The sequence below is a fragment of the Chrysemys picta genome, chromosome 4, assembly GCF_011386835.1.
Source record: "Chrysemys picta bellii isolate R12L10 chromosome 4, ASM1138683v2, whole genome shotgun sequence".
NCBI lineage: Eukaryota > Metazoa > Chordata > Testudines > Emydidae > Chrysemys > Chrysemys picta.
Window position 1 is genome coordinate 80,580,500 of NC_088794.1, and position 26,036 is coordinate 80,606,535.

The window sequence follows — 26,036 nt, forward strand, 5'->3', positions numbered from 1 at the left end:
GCCAATCCTGGAGGGTTGGCAACCCCGTGCCCCCGATCTCCGCTGGCCCCAGCTTTGTCCCCCAACTCTTGCTCCATGCAGAATTGCCGCCAGACAGCGACACCCGCGACGTCCAACCCAAGCGCAGCCAGTTTGCGGTGCGTCGGGGCCGCCTCCCGGTCCTGGAGTAGGCGCGGGCGGACGCAGAGCCAGCTGCTGCTTCTCCACGGGGCCAGCGAGCAACTTCTACCGCGCATGCGCACCGACCCACCCCAGCTTGCAGACGCTAGGTCGCTGTGCTAGTAGCTGCCATGCGCGTTGAACCTTCCCTCCCGCGCATGCGCTCTGAGCCCTGGCCCGGCGGCGGGGTGGGTGGCTCTGCGCCGGCGGCTGCCCCGAACGCCGGCCTAGCGCCCCAGCCCTGCTGCTGGACGGGGCCGCTCGGCCTGACATGAGGCCGTGAGCCTGCACCGCTGCCGGCTGAGGTGAGGCCGGGGAGTCGGGCCCGGACCCTGCCGATCCTGGCCGGGGTGCGGGCTGCGGGGGCGATGAGACGTGCGGCCTGGAAGCCACCGCTCGGGGGGCAGCTGCCGCCGTGGGGGACAAGGGGTTACGGGCGGGCTGGCCGAGCTGCTCAGGGAGGCAGCCAGCTCCAGCCAGGCTGGGGGAGGCCGGGTCACAGGGAAGGGGTGGGTGGCTGATGTGTCCGGCGGCCTTGCAGGGATCCTGACGGGCGCTTTAGCGGGCGGGTGGGGAACACGCTCGGGGAGCACATCGCCAGCACGAGGCGTTCAGCCCCTTGCTCCCTTACAACAGTTCTCTATCTGTGACTGGGAGTGTCGGACTGCGACTGACACAATACGGGGAGAAACTGACTGGGAATCACATGAGGGGAGGATTCACTGCTCAGGTGCCCTGTTCCTCCGAAAACTTGCACTGAAGTAAGGCAGTTGTCTAGCCATAGACTATTAGGATTGGAAGAGACCATCTAGTCCAACCCCTTACATGTTTCCTACTATTTTAAAGACTTTTTTTTCTTATTACAGGTGGGTGGGCCATAAACCACATCTATTTTACCCTTTGTTAATAATATGGGTTGAAACTGATTTTAAATCTTACGTTGTGAGGTACAGGTGAAATCACGGAGGGAGGAGGACCTATCACCCACTTACTTTCAATTCTCCTGTTAGTGTGTCTCAGTATTGTTGAAGTTTCATTCCACTCCTTCAACTTTTCTTATATGGATGCATCTCTGTGTGAGGTCTTGATGTATGAAGTGCTTTTGTGGAGAAATTTTGTTTTAACAAAGGCTTTCTGGGTTAACCAGTGCTAGGCCTGTTCTTTGACAACTTCAGTGTTAAGGGGTTTGAACATAATTTTATAAACTTGTAATCTGAGAATTCTCCACAAACTCATTCCCACACTCAACTCAAGGTTCATAGTTTTTTAGGCACATGGGAGGGAGATATGATGCTGAATCAGACCAGAGGTCTGTCTAAACTGGTATCCATCTAGTAGTGACAAGTACCACTTGATTCAGAGGAAGATGGAAGCAACCCCTGTAATCTCTAGGAAGTCTAGACTAGTGAAATTCGATTAAAGTATCTGTTCATGGATGGTTATGGGCTAGCCTGTTTATCAGGGAAGCTTCTTCCTAATCATTGATATTTTATCCTTGATGCCCTGAAGCAGAAAGGCTAATATTCCCTCTTAATTTTTTCAATGGTTTCTAATGTTAATTCTTGTTATCCTTTACATGTCTAATTCCTTTTTGAAGTCTCCTAAGGACTTTGCCTTTATCTGGTGGCAGTGCGTTCTAGAGATTAATTATGCAGTGTGTAAAAATGATTAAATAGTTCCTTGTCTGAAACTGAGACTGAGGGAAAAAAGTCTTTCTCTGTGACTCAAGAGCCTGTCACAAATGTATGAGCTCTGTGATAAATCAGATGATTCCAGCGATGTATGGGTGGAGTGAGGGAATAACTTGACTAAAAGGCAGAAGTAACATAGAAGATCTTGGGCTATAATACTGACAGTAATACTGTGAAATTCCTGTTCTTTTCCTGGCTACACTATGACTTCAGTCTTTTATCTGCTGAATGTTCAACAGTAGGCTGGCAAAACTATTTAATTGAAATAAGAATGTGAAACTAGTTTGACTTGAAGCATTAAAAGTTGAGTTTCAGAGTAGCAGCCGTGTTAGTCTGTATCCGCAAAAAGAACAGGTGTACTTGTGGCACCTTAGAGACTAACAAATTTATTAGAGCATAAGCTTTCGTGGACTACATCCAAAGAAGTGGGCTGTAGTCCACGAAAGCTTATGTTCTAATAAATTTGTTAGTCTCTAAGGTGCCACAAGTACTCCTGTTTTTTTATTAAAAGTTGAGAACTTCTTAAGTGGTGTCTAAAACATCTTGCTGTGTTGCGTAAGTGCTATCACTTCAAGTTGCAAACAACCTCTGTTCCAACATTCTCTGGTAAAAACTGTTGTTTTTGACATACTCTTCAATTTCTTCATGTTTGGTGGTGGTTTGTTGTTGTTTGTATAATTTCTGTCTGATTAACATTTTCCCATTAAATTTCTCTTTTAGTTCTCAAAAATTGCCCTCTACACTTTCCCACAAAAGGAAGAATATATGATTAGATCAGCCATGCTCTAGAGCAGTGGTTCTCAAACTAGGGCCGCTGCTTGTTCAGGGAAAGCCCCTGGCGGGTCGGGCCGGTTTGTTTACCTGCCGCATCCGCAGATTCGGCCGATTGTGACTCCCACTGGCCGCGGTTTGCTGCTCCAGGCCAATGGGGGCTGCAGGAAGCGGCGTGGGCCGAGGGACATGCTGGCCGCCCTTACTTGTTTAGTAACCACAATTTTGAAAGCACAAAAATTAACCTATATGATCAGTCCTGGAAAATGATATCAGTCCCCAGCTGCAGTTAATTTTTTATATTGATATTGTGCTTTTCATCCCAAAGTATTTTACAAGGATATACATATGGCACTACTGAAGTCCCTCTTCAGTGGTGAGAGATGCTGCACTTGGATGAAAGAGCACATTTGCCAAGGACACCAGGGCAATCACCTGCTCTTACAAAAAGTATGTTAGTATCTTTCTAGTCCACACAGGATGGACAGGTGGTATTTATACAGGGTAACTGTATACTTTTTTTTTTTTACACAACCCACCCTAGATTAGTGACTGCATCTTGATTGCGAGTCCTGTATGATACCCAGCTTTGGGCAAATAAAGAGTATCAGTGACACATTCCCATTAATCGGAGTTGAATGAGGTTGAGTTTGGCATTGGAGATTCCCCTGCTCCCTCAGTTTATATACTTAATGTACATTTAACTACTTTTCCCTAATCCTTGAGCACACAATACTAGGAAACGTACATTGGGAACACTCTGGGAGATGGACTGGGTGGGACATATATAATGACTTTTTCTATCTATCTGATTTTTTTTTTTTTTAAGTCTCTGGCCCATTTGTTATTCTGACATTGTGGTTGTTAAGTTTGGCTGTAATATTTTATAAGGAAGTTGGTCCCAGCAAGTAACTGTTTCCGTGTTGGTGCTTCCAAGTGTCATCCCTGATACAGAGGGCAGCCAGCACCTGACGTTCCAATGGAAGACCTGAATATCTGAAGAATGTCAGTGCAATCCTCTGAGGCAAAGGAGCCTTCCCAAAAGGGAGCTGAATATATTTCTGCCCTGCTGTTCCTGTTCTTTGTGATACCTGTCTCTCTTCTATCGCACTTAAAATTGTCCCTATTCTTACCTTGTGCATTTGTCTCCCTATCCTCTAGACACACGAGGAAGAAGTGGCTAGTTCCATTATGTGTGCGTCAGCCAAATATAACACCCGGGGTCCAGCCCTCATCCCAAGAATGAAGACCAAGCACCGCATCTACTACATCACACTCTTTTCCATTGTCCTGCTTGGCCTTATTGCCACAGGTATGTTCCAGTTCTGGCCACACTCCATTGAGTCATCCAGTGATTGGACAGTGGAGAAGCGCAGTGTCCATGATGTGCCTGTAGTCAAGCTTCCTGCTGACAGCCCCATCCCAGAACGGGGAGACCTTAGCTGTAGGATGCACACCTGCTTTGATGTCTATCGGTGTGGCTTCAACCCCAAAAACAAGATCAAGGTCTATATCTATTCACTGAAGAAATACGTGGATGAGTATGGGATGCTGGTTAGCAACACTATCTCTCGGGAGTACAACGAGCTGCTGACTGCTATCTCTGACAGTGACTTCTACACAGATGATGTCAACCGGGCCTGCCTCTTTGTGCCGTCCATAGACGTGCTGAACCAGAACACGCTCCGCATCAAGGAAACTGCTCAAGCCTTGGCACAGTTATCCAGGTACTTACAGAAACCTTACTTTGTGAATCATAAAGTTAGAGCTGGAGAGGATAAGGTTAGTGATGGGAAAAGTTCTGCAGTGAGCCCTGGTCAGAGCTGAGATCAGAATTTGGGAGAGTCTGGCATCCATGTCTCAGGGAACAGCTCTCAAACTTGCTTTAATGATTTCTTCTCTTTAGATGGGATCGAGGCACGAACCACCTGCTGTTCAACATGCTGCCTGGGGGGCCACCTGACTACAACACAGCACTGGATGTTCCCAGAGATAGGTAGGCATCATGCTGTTTCTTTGAGTGCATTGAAGAGTGGCGTGTGTAGGATAAAATGTCCTTAAAGAGGAAGTGGGGCTCAGAACTCTTGGTAGTCCCAATACGAATGCTACAATTCCTGAGTCTTACATAGGTGGAGTATGTCTTACCCTGTTTTGATAGGAGATGGACTGTCTAGCTTTTTTAAGTTGAGAGGACAACTGTTTGTCCATGGCATTCTACAATGTTGCCCATGCTTAAATTCACAGGGAGTGTGGCCCATGGTAAATATTGCAGCTATCAATCCTCCATCTTGATCTAAGCTGCTAGGCTCCTCTGATCAAGGTGAAGCATTCTGTGCTTAGACCTATAGCCTCCACAGGGTGCATTTTAGTGAAGATGAAGAATGACAGACTTAGTTCTATTTAAATCAAATTAGGAGCCATTCTTGGGCTTCTCTCTAGCTGCCTCTGCTGGGCAAAGTTTAGCTGCTCCTGCTTTGTATTCAAAAGAAACAATATTGCTATTCTAGCTGACTCAACATCGAATGTGATGATTTTGACACCAGAGCTTGATTTGTGTTGTGTGTGATTTCAGGAATTGCACTGATCCAGTAATTTATCGCTGACTATAACGCTGTTGGTTTTCTCTATCCTTCTCTGGCTTGTGCATTTTGAAAATTCCTTCCAGGAAATTACTAGTTTTGAACCCTTATCTTAATTGTTAGTTGTAGGGTAGGTTTCTCTACAGGCGTTCTGGGAAGGGGAAGAGAGGGAGTAAGGGTATGAAGAACATAGCTATAATAAAGAACAGACACTTTAGGTGGAAAGATGGGAAAGGGAAGAAATTTCCAACTATATTAAGCATAAAAAAGTAAATAATTTTACTTCACTGACCCACATGCAGTAGGCCTTACAAAACCAATACAGCTATTAGAGAGCAAGATGGACCTCTTCTGCCACATGATCAGCAAAATTCTGGCTAAAATCTGATTGCAAGATCTTTATTACTGATGATAGCATATGAGGCAGAATGTGGCTGGATTTTTAGATCTTGGTTTGTTTGCAACATTTCAACCATTTTGTCTTTTTATTTCAAAACAGAGTAGATTTTCTCTGCAGTGTTCAGTATACTTTTTGGAGTTACTTTACTGACATTAAACTGTAGTTGCAGTCCGAAAAGGTAAAAACCAAAACACATTAGGTGCTTTTGACACAAACTTGGCCTGAAGAGGGCAGTCAAGCACAATTATTTTACCATCAAAACTTGTTAAACATGTAACTTCTCTCACACTCGCGTTCTCTCAAGTTCTATCATTTTGAGAGTTTTTCATTTCATTTGCATTCTGTTTAATAGACAGCTCTGTTTTGGTACATAATATATAATAGTAACTGTACCTATGAAAGGAATAGATCTGTTGAATTAATGCAATAGATTTACTATGTGCTTCACAACTTTGTTTTATTGACCTCTTATGTATCAGGCATCCATTTAAAACTGGCCTTGTGTGTCTTGGACTTCATACACAGCAAATATATTATTTCACTAGGTGTTTGTTTTAAGCATATGGCATACTACTGGGAGAAATCAGGTAGTTCTGAATCCTCTGAGGTCTATTAGTTACAGGGGGAACAGGATCAGACAAGAGTGAAAGAAACTGCTTTGTTGCAACAGAAAGTCATGAAGTCCTAGGTAACAAATCATGACTCTCCATTTTGTTGAAACTTGCCATCAGTGACACATTTGTTTGTAGCAGAATATCTTCAGAGAGCCTGAGTAGTAGGGGTTATTATATGAGGCTTTCACTTTTGAAGACCTCAGTTCAAATCTAACAAGACCATCTGTACAGAATTGAAGGTCAAGAATGAAGTGCATTAGTAGTCTCTGTAAGACTCTAGGACTAGACTTCCTAGGAGTGCAGCAGGTCAACATTAAAGTATACATTGGTGCTGTCTGGGAAGCTTGCACAAAGAGTCTACTTTATTTCTTTGGTATGTACCAAATCTGGTATGTGGCCCAAAAACAGTGCATTGTGAGGTTCATGAAATATGACAAATATGTTGTGTTGATTCAGTGCTGAACATTAATCTGGGTAAAATAAGACCTTATGTGCAGAGGAGAGTAGTGATGTCTTTTATGGTATTCCTCTAGCTGGAAAACTTTTAGCTAGGTTACCTCACTAGTTTGTTTGTTTTGTTAGAGCTTTAAAACCAATATCAGGATTTCCAGAAGGCAGCTTGAAAGCTTTCGGTTTCATGACCTTGAAGATGGAAACATGGGTTGTCAGTACTAAGTAGTATGTTTAATTGGTGCAGAAACTGCTTTGCTGACAGTGTTGTAGAATATGTAGCCTTCTAGCCTTAATGCCTGGAAAACAGACTCTCTCAGAATTTTCTATCCGGTAATATAGTGGTTGCTCTCATAGGGATGAAGAAAGATTTCCGTTAGCTGGTAGACAAGGCAATTCAGAACTTTTTCTTGGGGTAAATCTAAACCTAGTCTATAGAAGGAAACCTACCTAATAAGTTCCCAGGCAGCCTGCCTCCTTGCTGTTGGTTCTTGAATTAACTGTTGAGTTGGGCACTGATTAGGGATGTAAAAGTTTAACCCGTTAACTGATAAGCGAAACTGATAAGATTGATACTTAACAATTAAACTCCGCTGCTGTCCTGAGCCCAGGACTCCACTGCTGTCCCGGGGCCTGGCAGTCAGGAGGGATGGGGGGCTGCATAAAACGTGGGGGCGCTACAGCACCCCGCGCACTCCTCGTTCCCTGGTTCAACGTTTAACTGATAAATTTTTAATTGGTTACATGGTTACTTTTTTTTTACTGCTATTTACATCCCAGCACTGAGGTTTAGGAGAGTGGGTTTACAAGACTGGGGAGAGAACTAGTGATGCTCCAGAGTAAGTATTGGACATGATCAAGAAAACTTACAGCAGAGGGGAATGCAGACAGTGTTTTGTACTTTCTGAAGAGGAGAAAAGCGATCAATGACTGGGAAGAGGTTAGGGTGCGGTGGAAGGAAGGAGAAAGGAACTGAGAACATGTTCACTCATCTTTAGTTCAATGCAATTTAAAGACTACTTGCCTTCAGTACTCTAAAGGCTAATACCTTGATTACTGCACTGTATGATGAAAATCTGAGTGGAGTTAGTTAACTGGTATTGGTTCCTGTGGGTTTATTTTGGTAAAAGTCTGTGTGATGCACACCTGCTTTCTCAAGGCTGATGAGATGATGTCATCTTATGTGGCGGATTCAATTAAAACAATCTGGTTGGAGTTTTATCATGAAGGGATAAAAATAACCTGGGTGTAAAAGCGCAAGAGGAGCAAGACATGAGCCAAATCCAAATTTTCATTCCTTGCCTTGCAATTGAATTAATGTGAATGAGGTAATTGTATTAATGTGAATGAGACAAGGAACATGAAATTTGAAGGGTGGGAAATAGTCACAGCAACATTTGACACACAGAGACACACACAGTCACTGAAGGTAGGGCATTGCAATCCAAAATAATCACTCTGGCTTTGGAACCTGAATTCTCACTCAGCACCTTTTTTAATTTTTCATCCTGTGCTTAAGTAACCTCTTTCTCCTATAATGTGTAATTAGCCAGTGCTGGTATGTTTGGGTTTGATCACCTATACAGAACTGCAAGTTCAAAATATCTTTTGTTTCTGTAGCACCTTTTGTCTTGAACTCAGAAAACTCTGAAAGCAGTTCACAAACTAAATATATTTTGCTTGCATCATCACTGCAGTGCAGCCATATCTGGAGTAAAGTGTGGTAGCTTTTTAACAGAACAGAACAACTCCACACTACTGTTTAGGACAGGCAGTAAAGCATCCTGTAGAAACTTCAAGGTTATTAAAGCAGTTATTTATTGGACTCTGACTAGGACACCTTGGTCTGATGAAAAATAATTTAGAGTCTTTGAGAGTAATCTACAAGTTTATTTTTCCATCAGATGTGAAAGACAACATCTCCAAACATCATGCTAAGGAATTGGTTTGGTGCTAATTCCGGGCAAGAGAGTCACCTAATGAATCATCAGTATTGCTTCCTGTCACACCCTGGCATTTTTTGGATATCTCCCATTCAAGTACTGACAAGACATATCCCTGCTTAGCTAGTGAACTCTGGCAATATGGCTACTATCCATAATCATCTTAATCATTATAGACAATTAATGCTGCTCCTCAGGGTTCTTTCAGTACTGCCTAGTATAATGGTATGTCATGTTCTGCTCCTTTTCTCCAGAAAATGGGTGGAACTGGCATTGGAAAAATATATATTTTTCTACAATGTAAATTACTTTATATGGTAACTTGAGCAGACCCAGTATTCCTAGGACAATTTAAAGTATAGCGTTCTGTAGTGTATGACTGGGTGTAATGAATTGTTCAGGAAGGCTGAGTGAAAGAAGCTGAATCCAGGATTTCCTAAATTAGGGCAATGCATTCATTGTGCCACCTGGCCATTGGGGGTGAAGTGAGGACTGAAAGGTGGTCTCTCTACTAGCATGTTTCAAAGAAGCGCAGTCAGGAATAGCAAATGTGTAATATACTAGAGTTCAAATTTCTGCTGGCAATATGAAAGATTCATTATTTTCTCTCCTACATGTTCTTTTCCAGTCCTTAAAGCTCTTCCCTTCTGTCTGGCAAAAGGTTGCCCTACACAGGAAAAGCCACAGATGGACTATCTCCATGACAGTCAAGGCATTCCCATTGGGAGGATACACTGTATCTTCATATAGGTAGAGCCCTACACAGATACAAAATTTACATCCGTATGTGATCCGCAGATATCTGCAGATTTGCAGGGTTCTAGATCAGTGGTTCCCAAACTTTAACCGCTTGTGAACCCCTTTCACTAACACATCAAAGTCTCGCGAACCCCCTCTTAAAAATGTATATTCCAGGGTTTTTCTCCTTTACCTGAGTATAAATTATAAAAGCAGTGATCTTGGAAATATAAAATTTGTTTTTATGACATGCTTATTACACACTATTTATTATTATTTATCATTACAGCATTTTTATTACATTATGAAAATGGCAACACTCTTCCAAGATCTCACTTTCGTAGCTTGTATCACTTTGAGTAAGCCTGTTATAAGACAGGGCTCCTACGTTTCCTCAAGGAATATCAGATGTGAAACAGCATGAAGGTATTTAAGCAAGCCAACTTAGTTCCTCCTACACAAGCATTCGGTTCTTGAGCAATCCTTGCAAACAGTGAATGTTACAACAAAGCTTAAACTTGTTCTTTATAATAATTTTAAAAACAATACTAGCTGCCTATTTAATTTTAAAAACAGCAAAAAATATTCACCTCCCTTTCCGTTTCTTAGAGTCTTGAAGTTTAAATCTTCTCAGTGTGATAGATATGCTTGCTTTGATCTGCTTAGCTCTTGGAAGTCCAGGGGCTCCGGGGTTGCTGGCCCCGTGCTCTGTCCGCCATTAGGGAATTTTTTCCCGAGAATCCCCTGTAACATTTTGCGAACCCCCAGGGGTTCACGATCCCCAGTTTGGGAACCACTTCTCTAGATATACCTCTACCCCGATATAACGTGACTTGATATAACACGAATTCGGCTATAATGTGGTAAAGCAGCGCTCCCGGGGGGGGGGGGGGGGGATGTGTGGCGGGGGGCTGCGCGCTCCGGCAGATCAAAGCAAGTTCGATATAACGCGGTTTCACCTATAATGCGGTAAGTGTGTGGGTTTTTTTTTTTTTTTGGCTCCCAAGGACAGCGTTTTATCGGGGTGGAGGTGTAAAATTTGGATCTGCATCCATCTCTTAACATGATCTGCCCATATCCATGGCTATAAAGCGGATATCTGCAGATTTGCAGGGCTCTACATATAGGGAGGTTTTCTAACCTATTCTTAAAAATCTTCAGTGATGGGGATTCTACAAACACTTGTCAGGAATGATTTAGGGATACTTGGTCTTCTCTCAGCACAGGGGGCTGGACTAGATGACCTCTCGAGATCCTTTCCAGCCATACATTTTTATTGTTCTATGATAACCATCTTTTATTACTCTTCTGTTTCTCAGTAGACAGTACTACAAGCTTCATCTGCTCTGAGGTTTATTTCAGAGCATATGGTTTATCTTTTGTCAGTGTGTTTGCCATTTATAGCATTTTCCTTAATGTAAAATCTAAGTAAACTGACTATTTTATGTGGTGTATTCTGAAATACAATAGTTAACAATTCTATAGTGCCTTCAATCCTGAAAAATCTTTGTGTTTTAAGAAATACAAAATCACTGCACCTATAACTGAAATGCAGCTTACCTCTAACAGTTCAGAGCAACGTTAGGCAAAAAGTAGGGCAGGAACTGAAGAATTTGGTGTTGAGCTAAACTGAATTAATTTAGGATGTAATTACTCAAACTGAAATTTAGCTATGACAACAGGATCATTAGTGACTACAAGTGATTAGGACCATCTCATCCAAAACACACCACCTCTACTAGCACTATGCTCCAAAAAACAGTGGAGACACTGGCTCAGTAAAGATTCAAAGAGAAGAGTACCACCTCTTGAATTACCAAAGCTATTCTGGAGCATCCAAAGCAGGCCGATCCTTTGGGGGAATTTGATATCTTAGTTCTGAGCCAGTATAACTGCATGTTAAAGAAACGTTCACAGTTCCCTTTTGTTTTGTACTGCAGCTGGGGTAAGTTAAAATAAAGGTAAAACTTCATGGGAAAGCCACTGATAAAAGTGCTACAGACACTGACATCTCAAAGCAGAAAAGCCTGCTCATATGCTAGGAATGATGACAAAGTATCACGACCTGGAATTTAAACGTAATATCCTATGTGCTCCATTCACAATCTTTTCATTTCCTTACACTTTCAGAGCCCTGTTGGCTGGAGGAGGCTTCTCCACATGGACCTATCGGCAAGGCTACGATGTCAGTATTCCTGTTTACAGCCCTCTGTCTGCAGAGGTGGAGCTGCCAGAGAGGGGACCAAGGTAAGCTGATCCTGGTGAATTGGACTGGTTGCATTCACTAACTTGTTAAATGTGTGGTGTTAGCATCTAGATATAACTTCAGACTTGCTTATAGTGCTGGGCATGTTTGTAAGACATGGTGATAACGGACGTGTTATAGGTTTGTGTGTATAAATCCATGGTACGCTCACATCTTGAATACTGCATGCAGGTGTGGTTGCCCCATCTCAAAAAAGATACGTTGGAAAAGGTTCAGAAAAGGGCAACAAAAATGATTAGGGGTATGGAACGGCTTCTGTATGAGGAGAGATGAATTAGACTGGCACTTTTTAGCTTGGAAAAGAGACGTCAACGGGAGATATGATAGAGGTCTATAAAATCATGACTGGTGTGGAGAAAGTAAATAAGGAAGTGTTACTAACTACTCCTCATAACACAAAACTAGGGGTCAACAAATGAAATTAATAGGCAGTAGGTTTAAAAAAAACCCAAAAGTATTTTTTCACACAACGCACAGTCAACCTGTGGAACTCTTTGCCAGAGGATGTTGTGAAGGCCAAGACTATAACAGGGTTAAAAAAAGAACAAGATAAATTTGTGGATGATAGGTCCATCAATGGCTATTAGCCAGGATGGGCAGGGATGGTGTCCCTAGCCTCTGTTTGCCAGAAGCTGGGAATGAGCAACAGGGGATGGATCACTTGAGGATTACCTGTTGTGTTCATTCCTTCTGGGGTACCTGGCATTGGCCACTGTCGGAAGACAGGATACTGGGCTAGATGGACCTTTGGTCTGACCTAGTATGGCCATTCTTGTGTGTTGGGGAATGGTGGGGGGGATTGGTGTTAGAATATAGTCATGTTCCCTCACCGATAGCTGGCTGAGACTTATGTCGGTGTTACAGGGAATGAAGCATAGTGCCTTTTGGCTGGCCCCGCTCCAGAGATTGCAGTGGTGGTTATCTTCAAATGGGCATGTTTCTAGTAGAGTTGTGCTGGGATTCAAAATATATAATCATTGTTGATAAAATTTTCAGGCGACATGAAGACTGGAGAAATGGTAAATAATAAGGATGGGGCAGTTATTCAGAGAAATATGGATTGCCTGGTAAATTGGGCCCACTCAAAAAAAAAAATGTTTTCATACAGCCAAATGCGAGGTTATACATCTAGGAACAAAGAATGTATGCCATACATACAGAATGGGGGACTATATCTTGGAAAGCGGTGACTCTGAACAGGATTTAGTGGACAAACAATTCAACATAAGCTCTCATTGCAATGCTGTGGCAAAAAAGGAGGGGAAATGCAGCCTTGGGTGTGTAAAAGGGGAATAGTGAGTAGGAATAGGGAGGGATTTTACCTCTGTATATGGCATTGTTGAGACTGATCATTGGAATGCAGTGTCCAATTCTGGTGGCCCACATTTTAAAAAGATGCTGAAAACTTGGTGAGAGTGCATAAAAGACGCAAATAATTAGAAGGCTAGAAAAAGTGACTTATTTAAAGAGCTCAATCTGTTTAGTAGATCAGCAAGAGAGTTGATTAGTATTTGGGTACTTTCATGAGGAGAAAATACTGGATACTAATGGCTCCTTATCTAGTGGAGAAAGGCATAACAAGAACCAGTGGTTGGAAGTTAAAGCCAGACAGTTTAAAATTAGAAATAAAACACACATTTTTAAGTGAGGGCATTAACCTGTTGGAACAAACTACCAAGGAAAGTGATGGATTCTTCATCTCTTGATGTCTCTAAATTAAGACTGGTTGCCTTTTTGGAAGATATATTTTAGTCAATTACAAATTGGGTTCATTACAGGAGTAACTGGATGAAATCCTCTGGCCTGTAATATACAGAAGGTCAGACTAGATGATTTAACTGTCCTTTTTGGCCTAAAATCTATTAATCTATGATTTTTAAAAAAAATATTGTGTTCATAATACCTTTTTATCTGAGCAGCCGAAAGCACTTGACAATGAGGCCTTACTTGCCTGTCACTATTCCTATTTAACAGATGAGTAAACTGAGGCAGTAAACTTAAGTGACTTGTTCACATGTCACAGCAAAACCGATACGGAGCCATGAATATGACCCAGAAACTTTCAATCCTTTGTGTGATGATCACTCCCTGTCAAAAGTTGTCCCTTCACATATGAAATATCTGCTACATAGTGCAATGCTAACAATGATGCATTTTTAACCTGTGTACCTTGCGTACTTGAGGCAGCACCCAAGTGGTTAAAGGGATGCTGTCAACTTCAGATCAGAAGTTTACCTTACATGTCAGTAATCTCTTCTGCTGATAATGTCAGTGTTTTTGCTATTGTCTTTTGAGGGCTGTAAACCTGAATTATTTTGAATTTCAGGTCACCTCAATCTCTAAGGTAAACGAATGATTGCAGGACAACCTGGAGTGGTAATCATGTACACGTTTTTCTCATTGCTTCAAATATTCTTGTATGTGAACAATGCAGTGACACTTAAGTGAATCCCGTTTAGCGTTTGATAAATTGTTACCTTAAGCACAGGGGGAGAGAACATCATATTCATATTTAGGAAACAAAATGCATCGGGTAGACCTCAGCATCTATGGTTTCTCTCTTTAGTACAGACTTCTTCATAGTTCATGTCCCACATGATCAGCCAGGTGGCATGGCTAGTTGCAGTGCATGAGAGAACAGATGTGTATCGGGAGCAAGTGCAAGTGCCTCAGTCACTGATTTAGTGAATATTTTGCAACCACCGTGTATCATTGCACGCTGATTATTGGCAGAGTTGGTTGGGCTACAGCTTGGGTAGAGCGCCATCTGGTGGCCAATCATTGATGTAATTTCAAAAACAGTTGGTCACCATGAGTTCTATTTTTCTTTTGTGGTGGGAGTGGGGAAAAAAATGACAAAAGAAAGCTGGTCAAAATTCAATCGTAGGTCGGTAGATAGAATTATATATCCTTATTCTAAACTGTCAGGCTTGGTATATGTTAGGATTTTACATCTATTTATAGCAAGACTTGGATCACAGGGTTTTGGTGTTATGGGATGTTGACAATGTTATGCCAGAATTTTTGGTCTTAAACCATTAAAGCATAAAAGTGAACAACCTTGTGCAACTTCTGGCTGGCCATTGCCATTATTAGCACTTACCAACAGCTGTGCTGGCTTGTAAGGTAAATTTTATTTTTGTTTCCTTTAGAGAGCTGGATTTAGAATTTGTGATTTAGTTTCTTTATAGTTTAGTTGCCTAAAACAAAGTTATAAATTCAGTGATGCCAGGAGTGAATATTCCAGCAAGCCTCTGCGAGTTACAAAAATAGCATTACAAAGAAAAAAGTCCGTGTAACTCAACTGTCTATTTGGAGCAGCCAGAACTGCTGGTGTGGAGATGGTAAGGAGGGTGGGTAGGGCAGAGTTCAGCTTTATAATGTGTGTGCTTCAGAGCTGTATATTTAAAAAAACAAAACAAAAAAAACACCAGCCATTAAGTGAAGGGAAATTGGAATCTTAAATAGAGGCCTCATATTTCCTGAGTTTTCTTGGCGGGGGGAGAGACATACTGTGTATCTGTGTATTTCCTTGCATCAGACATAGTGGAGTAGTCTGTGTTAGCTGTTCTTTAAATGAAGGATCAGAATAAATTTTAGGACTGTGTTTTCGGTGCAGTGAGCTGTACTACAGCATGAACGAGCTGCACAGCTTAAAGACATGAACAGCTAACTTGAGACTGTATCCCTGCATTCTGACCTGAGCTGTTAAAATACATTTTTGAATATGTTGATATTAAAATAAGTTATCTAGCACATTAGCAATTTACATTATAAATATAAATTTGTTAATCTCAGCAGAGGTCAATGGCTGAATGGGGCTATGATGCTAAACTCAGACCTCTGTCCTATAAGTGGTCCTTCCAGGATAACCCAAAGGCACAAGGCTGAGTCAGTGAGGAGAACTTATCTAACTACTGCCCTTACTGTATCTATTCTGTGGATCAACATAGGGTGCCAGGGCTGTCCGCACCTTTCATCCATATAAAATTAACTAAAATATCTACAAGCAGAAGAACGTAGCATCAGTCATCCAAAGTGTTCTGGGTGCTTTACAATAAAACACTAACATCATGTAAAATATAACCAGGTGAACACATACTGCAATAGTCTTGCATCAGAGGCTTTCTCAGTATGTTACAAAGTTATTTTTGTTTCAGTTTATGAAACAGATGAAGATTTGCCCATCCCAAGCTTTTGGGCACCCTTTTCAAGACTTAAAATTTACAATAATCTGTACGTCGCTTTGAGGAGCTTATCTCTACTTCTTGTTATCCATACAATAATAATTATATCTGGCCAAATCTTAATTATGTGATATCAGTTAGTTAATAACTCCTTCCAACTCTCATCCTATTCTGTCCCCAAACGTTGGAGGAAAAAAGCTGAGTTTTGTGGTGTGTCCATCAGATAAGTAAATCTGGACTCTGCTGGGCCCAGATAGAAGGAAATGAGTTCCAGACTCTTTAGAGAGCAAACTCTTGGAAATGTCAGGTCACCTTGGTTCCACTTTTCAGTCCTCGTAGGTACTTCATCCTGTCATCCCAAATGGCTCTTCACCCGGAATACCGTTCTGACTTGGAGGCTCTTCAAGCTGAGAACGGAGAGTCTGTGCTGATCCTGGACAAGTGCACAAATCTGTCAGAGGGAGTTCCTTCTGTTCGTAAACGTTGTCACAAGAACCAGGTCTTTGATTACCCTCAGGTGCTTCAGGTAAGGCTGCTTAACCTACATAGCCCCACAGACCCAATGATGCTTAACTTAGCAAAGAGTTTTTGTTTAGTTTAGATAGCACGCTTCCTTAATTTTCAGTGAAATTGCTGGAAGAATTTGAAAATGAAAAGTCTATTGCATTAAACAGTATCCTAAAAGTAAATTATATTCTAATTTACAGTTATCCTCATTGAACTCGAAGGACCAAAAGTGTGTTATGAACTTGAAGGGATATACAAGGATTAAAGGGGATGCAGTTTACTGTTTGAAAAACAATTCCACACAGTGCCCTGTGTACCCATGACAAATTGAGATAGAAGATTTGACAGTATGCAACTATGGAAACATCTAGGTGAAATGTGTTTGATGGCCTTGGCCCAACTTCCAAAGGGCTTTTGATGTGTCAATGATATGAAGATAAAACCAGATAAGCTTTCTCAGACTTCTGTGTCTTCTGGCAAGCCCCCAGTACAGAGTAGAAGTACTTTAGCATGCAGTGTGGTGAAGCCAGCTATACCTTTGGCCAGTTGGAGAATATTCCACTGCATTCCATCTCTGGCCACCAGCATGTAATCCATCATTGAACTTCAACAAATTACGATAAATTTGTTTTTCTGCTGTGCATTTGTTGTTTTTCCTCCAGTTCTGTTACATTTTGTAGGAAAGATGTTTAAAATTCCAAGTGGAGGAGGGTGAGAGGAAGGGAAGGGTTGTTCTGAGTTGTAAACCTTCATCCAGAAAAAAAAAAAAAGATTTCTCTTCACTTTGCTTCTTTAATGAAGACTGTATCATTCAAGGATAGCAGGAGAGGGGATAGATAGATATATATAATTTTTAACTTGAGAGCTGGCACATGCAGAGATTGTTAAAATAGTTTCCTTTGCAGAGCCCTGCATCTCCCTTTGGAATGTCTGGCTGATAACAGCAATGATATGAGGAGATATATTTATAGTAACTTTTGTCTAGACAGGAAAAATGGTTATCTGGGCAGATGAGCATGTGTGTCCACATCTGGGGCTCTTTTCTTATTCCCCCAGACCTACCCAAAGTCTTCCACCTGCTGCCCTGTGATCTATCGAGTAGGTGTTTAAAATGTGTTTTGCTCCTTTTTCCTCCATCCTCCCCAAAGCAGTCTGAGATTTGATCCCAGCACAACCTTTCCTGCATTCCCTTTACTGTCGCTTTTATTAAACAGACTCCTGGACTGCTGGGTTGCTAATGCATCCTGGTTTACAATCTTCTCTTGGCTAAGATTTTAGGACTGCTCAGCAGTGTTCTGGTATGAACATAGGTTTCACAGCTTTGTTGGGAAGCAAGTGAGGGGACAGCAAAGACTTTTAATTCCTAGTTCTCATATTTAACTGCCCCCTTCAGAAAGCAAATTGGATGCCCTGAATAGATAGTCTCATATGAATATTGTACCATTGTACAAGGCACTGGTGAGACCTCATCTGGAATACTGTGTGCATTTCTGGTCACCCATGTTCAAGAAAGATTACTTCAAACTGGAACAGGTGCAGAGAAGGACTACTAGGATCACAGAGGAATGGAGAAACCTACCTTACAAGAGGAGTCTTAAGGAGCTAGGTTCGTTCAGCCTAACAAAATGGAGGCTGAAGGGAGATATGATTGCACTCTATAAATACAAGAGAGGGATGAACACTAGGGAGGGAGAGGAGTTACTGAAGTTAAGGGTCAATGTTGACACAAGAACAAATGGATATAAGCTGGCAACCAACCAGTTCAAGTTCGAAATTAGACAAAGGTTTCTAACCATCAGAAGAGTGAAGTTCTGGACCAGCCTTCCAAGGCGAGTTGTGGGAGCAAAAAACAACTTGTTTCAAGACTGTGCTTGATAAGTTTGTGGAGGGGATGGTATGATGAAGTTGCCTACAGTGGCTCATGGCCCATCCATGACAATTGTTAGCAAATATCTCCAATGGGAGAGAGATGACACTAGATGGAGAAGGCTCTGAATTAATACAGAGAATTCTTTCCTATGTGTCTGGTGGGTGGGTCTTGCCCACATGCTCATGGTCTAACTGATTGGCATATTTGGTGTTGGAAAATAATTTCCCCCGAGGTCAGATTGACAGAGACCCTGGGTTTTTTGCCTTCCTCTGCAATGTGGGGCACAGGTCAACTGCTGGTTTGAATTAGAGTAAGTGGTGGATTCTCTGTAACTTGAAGCCTTTAATCAAGATTTGAGGACTTCAGTAGCTCAGCCCGAGGTTATGAGCCTATTACAGGAGTGGATGAGTGAGGTTCTGTATCCTGTGTTGTGTAAGAGGCCAGACTAGACGATCATGATGGTTTCTTCTGGCCTTAAAGTCAATATGCCTCCTCACATACTGTGTTCCTTCTCTTTTCTTGGGCTCTTGGATAATAGATTCACTAGATCCTTTCTTAATAAATAAATCTATAAACAATTTGAGTGACCTTTTTTGGTGCTGGAGAAAGCCAGACTGACAGCCCTGGGGAGTAAAGTCCTGTTAGTGCAGTACTAATACATCATTAGCAGCGCAAGCTTCACCAATGCTGTAGCCAATGTACCTCATCCCTGCCCTGCAAAGGCCACCTATAAGGTGAGAGAATATTTCGCCTTCATGTCCTACTTGGTTCTCAGTTTCTCTGCTTTTGTTGCCAACCAAGTTGTCAATGCCAATAGGACTGGTGGTTTCTGTGGATACTGTCTTCTGGAAACTGGATTGTAACCAGAAAACTCTTTGTACATAGGCCATAGAACAGACATCAGATAGTAACTTACTAACATCCTGAGCTAGCTTTGAACCAATGACCTAGAGATGAAAAATCTTTGACCCACTACAGTCCCTGAACCAGTTCCCTAGCGTTTAACAAACATCAGTTATTTTTGAACAGTGTTATATAGTACTTTTTTTCTTTCTTTCTAATGCATATATCAACACAGGGAAAATTGTTTCTCAGAGTGTCTCCACTGACATTCCAGAGCATTTATATATTGTATCAGTTGAATAATCATGATTAAGGCTTCAATTTTGTCATGGATATTTTTAGTAAAAGTCAGGGACAGGTCACGGGCAATAAACAAAAATTCAGCGAAGCTGTGACCTGTCCCTGACTTTTACTAAAAACATCCCTGACAAAATGGGGAGGGAGGAGGGTTCTGCAACCTGCCCTGCTGCATGCAGTGGCTGGGAATTGTGGCTCCCCACCCCTACCCAGGATCTGGGAGCTGCCCTGAAGGCCTGGGGGATGGGGGGAGGAACCCACTGCCCATGGCAGCTGGAGGAGGGTCCCCTGCTGCCGGCGGTGGCTGGGCTGCTGTGGTGCCCCAATATCATGGAGGTCTCCGGAAGTCATGGATTCCGTGACATAATCATAGCCTTAATCATGATCATAGTCAGCCATTAAGATGTTAAATTTGTAAAGGGTTTGGCATTCTTTTGTCTTTCCTGATGGATTAAACTTCTGACATGGGATCACTAAAACACCATATGGAAAAGCCCTATTAGTTCATCCTGTCCTCATTTTTCGCCTTACACCCAGTGGCCAGTGCAGAATAAAGTTGCACATTTATTTTGAGTCTGATGGTCACTCAGAACATAATGATGGCAGAGAGCAAACTTGAGTGACGTTTTCCTTTAACCTCTGTGTTCAGAGGGGAATGAATATATAAATTATAGGGATGTAATATTTGTTCCTTTTTTCATCTTTGTTTGTGGTTGCTATTCACTGACAGGAAGCCACATTCTGCATCGTTCTGCGTGGTGCTCGCCTGGGACAAGCTGTGCTAAGTGATGTACTTCAGGCTGGCTGTGTCCCTATTGTTATTGCTGACTCCTATATTTTGCCTTTCTCTGAAGTTCTGGACTGGAAGAGGTTCGTATTTATTGGTTTGCACCCTCCATACCAGTGTAAGGTATGCATGCCACTTGGTGATGTGCAATAAATTCAAACCACTTGAAACCTCACAATCTAGAAGTGAAGGAACAGAATATGCAGGGGGCTTCATTGAGAATGCTGATAACAGGGCAGCTGAAGTCCACCCTATGGATGCATCCAAGCATAGGAAGTAATGGAGCAGGAAAATGAGAGGGGACAAAAGGGGGGTGGAGAGCAGCACAGACTGTCCAATTCTTGGCATTGGATTTCCTGATTCTTGCCGCTCAGGATATTAATCTATAGAACAAAAATTATTGGCCTTTTCACACTTGTATTTGCACCCAAGCTGTTTTAAATTTACTTCTAGTAGTTTACACCTCCCAAACCCCTGTGAGGGAAAGAAATATCCCCATTTTACAGGTGTGAGTGACTGAGTCACGGCAGAGATTTTGCATGCATGCAAAATGCCCATTTTGTGTGCATACAAGTTTACGTACTTAACACTCTTTTCCCCTAAATGATTTATTCAGAATTACACCAAGTCATTGACAGAGCTGGAATTAGAACACAGGAATTCTTGGCTCTCAGTCCATACTTAATTCATTAGACCACACTCCTCTACGTAGCCACTTGCAGCTGCTCTACTGCAAATGCACCCCACAGAGTTTTTGGGCATTTCCCTTAGGTTGAGCAGCTGGGGTCATGAAGAAATTCCCCAATGATCTAGTATTGAATAATTAATTGCATTACAGGGGCTTATGCCTTCCTCTGAAACCTCTAGAGCGTAGCATGTTATACCAGTTTAGATGGACTATTGGTATGTTCTCATGTGGCATTTTTATACTTTTTTCCCCTCACTGTTTTGCATTTAGAGCCTCTGTTGTGATACCTGAAGAAAAGATGCCTGAAATGTACAGCATTCTGCAAAGCATTCCTCAGCGGCAGATTGAGGAGATGCAGAGACAGGTAAAATAGCCTGAATATAGCATTTAAATCTATACATGAGTTCATATGTGTCCACTGCCTGTGTATGTGTGTGAAGTGTGGTTGGGAGTAGAAGCATTCTGCATATTCTCATATTATTAAAGTTCAGTTCATTCAGCTCGCTGATTTTTTGCACTAAAAATACAATAACTGACATTTATATAATGCTCAGAATACTTAAAATTATCTTTGCATATTCAGTATTTATCAATTTTTGGCACAACTAAATCTGCTGAAGAGCAGCTGTTTAACAGTACTACAGTATAGTTTAGGTCAGGAATTTAAGAACACTGCATATGATTGCAATTGTAGAAGAACGCTTGAGTAGGCAGAATTTAGTTACCCACACTGGAATTTCTCTGGCATGTTATGTTAACATCCATGCTCTTGTGAAAGATGTTATGGGATCTTCAGTGCCCACAATGGTCAGGGTCTCCCGAGCATGGACTGCGTAAATACTGTGAAAAGAAAAACTGAGGTCCAGACCACCTGTTCATTAAAGATCCCATGGTACTTTCCACAAGAGCAGGGGTGCTTACTTCAGTAGCTGGCCAAATTCCACTGTAAGTAATTTCATTTTACTCTCTTCTCCCTGCTTTCTCAACACACGATGATGATTTAAATTCCTGCAGAGTTCAATTTTATTCCCCTGTTCTTGCAAGTTAAGACAAGTTTCTGATAAAAGCATAGTGCAAATCTGTAGCTTCCTGCTCAGCCATAGCTAAATTCATTGAAGTGAGAGATTCATGAATTCTGCCGACCCTACATATGTCCAGATCTATAAATATACTTTGAAATCTTTGGATGAAAGGTGGTAGTTAAATGCAAAATGCTTTATGTACGTTAATTACACAAGCTCATCCCTGTAAGATAGATGTTATACGTATTTTACAAGGGGAAAACGGAGTCATAGAGAGGTTGTGACTTATATAAGGTCATGGAATGAGTTGAGTGGAGCCAGGAATATAATCAAGGAGTATTGACTCAGTTCCCAGTTCAGTCAAATAGATGATGCTGCCTGTTTGCCACAGATTGTTAGTGTCCATAATACCAGATACTTGCTCTGACCTTAGCATTCTCATGCAGGTGTGTGTGTCAGTGACTCAGCTGAGCAGATCAGTACAATTGTTGGCTGTATGCAGATTGTGGTAAAGTGGCTGAGCATCTTGGAGAATTACATTTTGGAGGCATAGGGAAAGAAGGATATTTGCATTTCACAGATACTTTTATGTAAGGTATTTCTGTCACCCTTGTCATTGAGTGCCTCATAGTTATTGATATATTTATTCTTACACCACCACTGTAGGTAGAGAAATACTGTTAGCCCTCTTTTACAGATGGAGAACTAAGGGACTTGTTTAAAGTCATATAAGATTTCTGTGGCAGAGCAGGAATTGAACCCAGGCCTCTGGAGTCCCAAGTTATAACCTTAGCCACAAAACCATCTTTCCTCCCTGATGATACTTGTAAATATCAAGGAGAGGGAGAAAATGTTTAAGTGGTCCAAGAGGTATAAGTAGGAGTAAGGAGATGAAATTCAGAAATAGGAAATTTAAGATAAATATCAGAAAATATTCCTTATGGTGAGATTTTTAATATGTGGAATAGTCTCTCCAAGTAATAGAAGTCCCATTGTTCAACTCACTTGTAACTACACAGTGCTGGAAGCTATACTATATGTAGGGCCTTACTAAATTCACAGCTGTGAAAAATGTGTCCTGGGCCATGAAATAAGCCCACCCCCATGAAATCTAGCTATTGGAGGGGAGAGGGAGGAGCAGAGCTGGGGGCACCTGAGCTGGGGTCTCCTACTGTTCCCCAGGCTCCAGCTGCTAGTTCCCAGGCTGGGGAGGCACGGGACTTCCTCATCCCCTACACCGGGGTCGGCAACCTTTCAGAAGTGGTGTGCCGAGTCTTCATTTATTCACTCTAATTTAAGGTTTTGCGTGCCAGTCATACATTTTAACATTTTTAGAAGGTCTCTTTCTGTAAGTCTATAATATATAACTAATCTATTGTTGTATGTAAAGTAAATAAGATTTTTAAAAAATTTAAGCTTCATTTAAAATTAAATTAAAATGCAGAGCCCCCCGGACCGGTGGCCAGGACCCGGGCAGTGTGAGTGCCACTGAAAATAAGCTTGTGTGCCGCCTTCGGCACGCGTGCCATAGGTTGACTACCCCCGCCCTACACAGTTGCTCTTGGGCGGAGATGAGACCCACCTCCGGGTACCTCCGCCTGCTGCAGGAAGCTCCACAGCTGGGCTCACAGAAGTGAGGGTGACAATCCCGCGACCCCCCTCTACAACAGCTTTGCAACACCCCCCTCCCCCAACCCTCTTTTGGGTCTGGACCCCCACAATTACAACACTGACATTTCAGATATAAACATCTGCAAATGTGAAATTGACTAATTTTCAAATCCTATGGCCATGAAATTGCCCTAACTAAATGGATCCATTTTGCATGTGCTGGTGCAAAGAATAGACTAGATAATTTAATTTTCCATTTCCTTCATGTCTAATTTCTATGACTAGTTTAACTTTCCTTGTATGCAGAACAGAAGCCTTTGTGCAAGTATCCCAGCAGCCAGCAGAGGTTTCCATTCGCTTTATTCACCCCACTCCAGTTAATTACTATGGCTGTGTTATCTTTAGGTCAACTGCCAGAGATGTGTACATGTTCACAACTCTAACAGGTGCTAAAAACAGCACCTATTAGAGTTGTGAATATGTACACGTGCCCCTATATACGTATGAAGTCTTTGCCAGGTGCTTTGAATTAAAATATATTTTTAAAAAAGCTCCTTAGAATGTCTGAGCTGCCAATGTAGAATACTCCATATTCACCACAACCCTTATGCATTTTAGTACCCAGAACTTGTATGCTATCTCCAATTTTCTCCTTCCCCACCAAGTCAAGTTAGTGTTTGGTTGGAGAAGATCAGTGGCATTTGATGTGGAGTTTTCTGGCATATAAATGGTTTGCACTAGCCATTTTTGTAAGTTCCAGAGTATCACTGACCGTTTTAGAGCTTCTCTTATTCCTCATTCACACCAAACTACTCATACACTTTGATTCTTTTTCACATGTGGTGAATATTCTTGTGCATATTAGCTGGTGAAAATTCTGGAATAAAATTGGAGCAAGGTCTGTCAACAGGCTCTCTGCCCACCTTCCTCTTGTCTTCTGAGGCTGGCTCTGTCTGCTGCAGGCTGAGGACACGTGCACAGATTATCCATTCATTTAACACTTTATCAGCCTTATTTATTGCTGGATTCCCAGTGCTAAGCATCTGTGAAGTCCTCTCTGTGATACCTGGTCTTGTGATATTTCCAGGACAGATATTCAGAAAATAATATCTAACATCTGATATGACATTGAATAGCAAAATAAAGGATTGATTCACAAAGTAAACCATCACCTGTCTCACAGCTGTCTGCATTCTGCTGTTCTGTCAGTTTCACAATGGGGCAATACATTTAGTTGGCCCTTGACATAGAGGTTAAAATATACTTACCTTCTTCTGATGGGAATTATTCTGGAAAAAAAAAATCCTGGAACTTCTTGTCTAGTTGAAAGGTCCTCCTGCGACATCCAAGTGCCAACACCTTCACTCTGTAAACTCTCATCTTCTACTCTTTGCTGTTTGACTCCTTAAATTATATTCAGCACTTGTATGGCACTGTGCATGCATTAATTAATAAATGAAGATTAATCACAATTCAAGACTTCAGGGGCTGGTGAGGGAAAGAATTTCAGAATGTGATTGAGTCTTTGAGGTGTCAGGTGCTAAGAGATTCAAAGGCACAGTCAACTTGAGGGTAACATCTCAGCCCTGCTGCTTTAGTAACACCTTGCCTGAGCTGGACCCTGACTAATAAGTATTTGTAGATGCTCCTCTGTTGATAAATTCAGGAGCTTGTTTACACTTTTTCCAGCTGTGAATTACACCTCTTTCCCCATTGCTTTCCACTGTGATGTGTGGCCGTGTTTGCTAGTATCTATCTGCTTAGCTGCTGTCTCTTATTTAATGGTTACAGAATGCTTTTCTAATCTGTACTCTGCTTCTTCAGGGGCATTATTTTCCTACATTCTGTCTTTGCACTGTTTCAGAGGATTATTTGTCATTGTTTGCAGGTAAATTACTTTGCTCAACAGTATTTAACAATGTATGCCCTGTTTTCTTCTCCTGCTATTCATTGCTTCACTTCTGAATAGGGTGACCAGATGTCCCGATTTTATACGGACAGTCCCGAATTTTGATTGTTTCTTACGTAGGCTCCTATTACCCCCGTCCCGATTTTTCGCATTTGCTGTCTGGTCACCCTACTTCTGAAGAATAACAGCACTTTCTTCACTATCTTGTGATGCTCATCTCTGTGAGGATGTGGCTCTGACCTGAAAGAGACTGACTGTAGCTAGCCTTAAGTGTCATCTATCACCTGTGAAACCTGTGGCCAGATTCCTTGTTAAAATGGGAGTGTTTAGTAGCTGGAACAGTGGAGTGGAATCATGACTATCCTCTGTTCCAATTCTGCCTCTTACACCTTAAAGCACTTTGACTGTGTTTAAACTGAGGCACAAAGAATGGAACTTGTCCAGTAGTAAAATGAATATAACAATGTGGTGAGGCTTATTAATGCTTATAAAGTAGTTTGAAATCCTTGTATTAAAGTTGCTATGGAAATGATTGATTATTGTGCTCTTGGATCTAGGTATTTTCATACCAGCAGATAAGAGCTAGGGTTCTTTTTAACTCCTTTCCTCCATCACCCACAACTTTCATAAAATTCCGCATATGGAGGAGATACCATGTGATAAAATGAATTTATCATTCACCTTTGAATGGCTCCTCTGCTCTG

At 41.8% G+C, this 26,036-nt stretch overlaps 1 protein-coding gene across 9 annotated transcripts in view; it reads left to right on the plus strand.

The window, feature by feature from the left end:
* Positions 1-287: 287 nt before the first annotated feature.
* The window catches only part of EXT2 (exostosin glycosyltransferase 2), a 103,259-nt gene continuing 77,510 nt past the window's right edge, over positions 288-26,036 (plus strand). The window contains exons 1-9 of one of the 9 annotated variants that reach the window (XM_008179788.4): positions 288-464; positions 2,950-3,071; positions 3,783-4,348; positions 4,528-4,617; positions 11,476-11,592; positions 13,938-13,955; positions 16,129-16,324; positions 20,046-20,185; positions 21,061-21,154. In XM_008179788.4, the coding sequence (XP_008178010.2) occupies positions 2,970-3,071; positions 3,783-4,348; positions 4,528-4,617; positions 11,476-11,592; positions 13,938-13,955; positions 16,129-16,324; positions 20,046-20,185; positions 21,061-21,154 (1,323 nt within the window). In that variant the 5' untranslated portion in view covers positions 288-464; positions 2,950-2,969. Of the gene's footprint in view, positions 465-2,949; positions 3,076-3,782; positions 4,349-4,527; positions 4,618-11,475; positions 11,593-13,937; positions 13,956-16,128; positions 16,325-20,045; positions 20,186-21,060; positions 21,155-26,036 lie in introns of all 9 variants that reach the window. The other 8 variants (XM_042849184.2, XM_065592795.1, XM_024100469.3 and 5 more) reach the window with 8 other exon arrangements.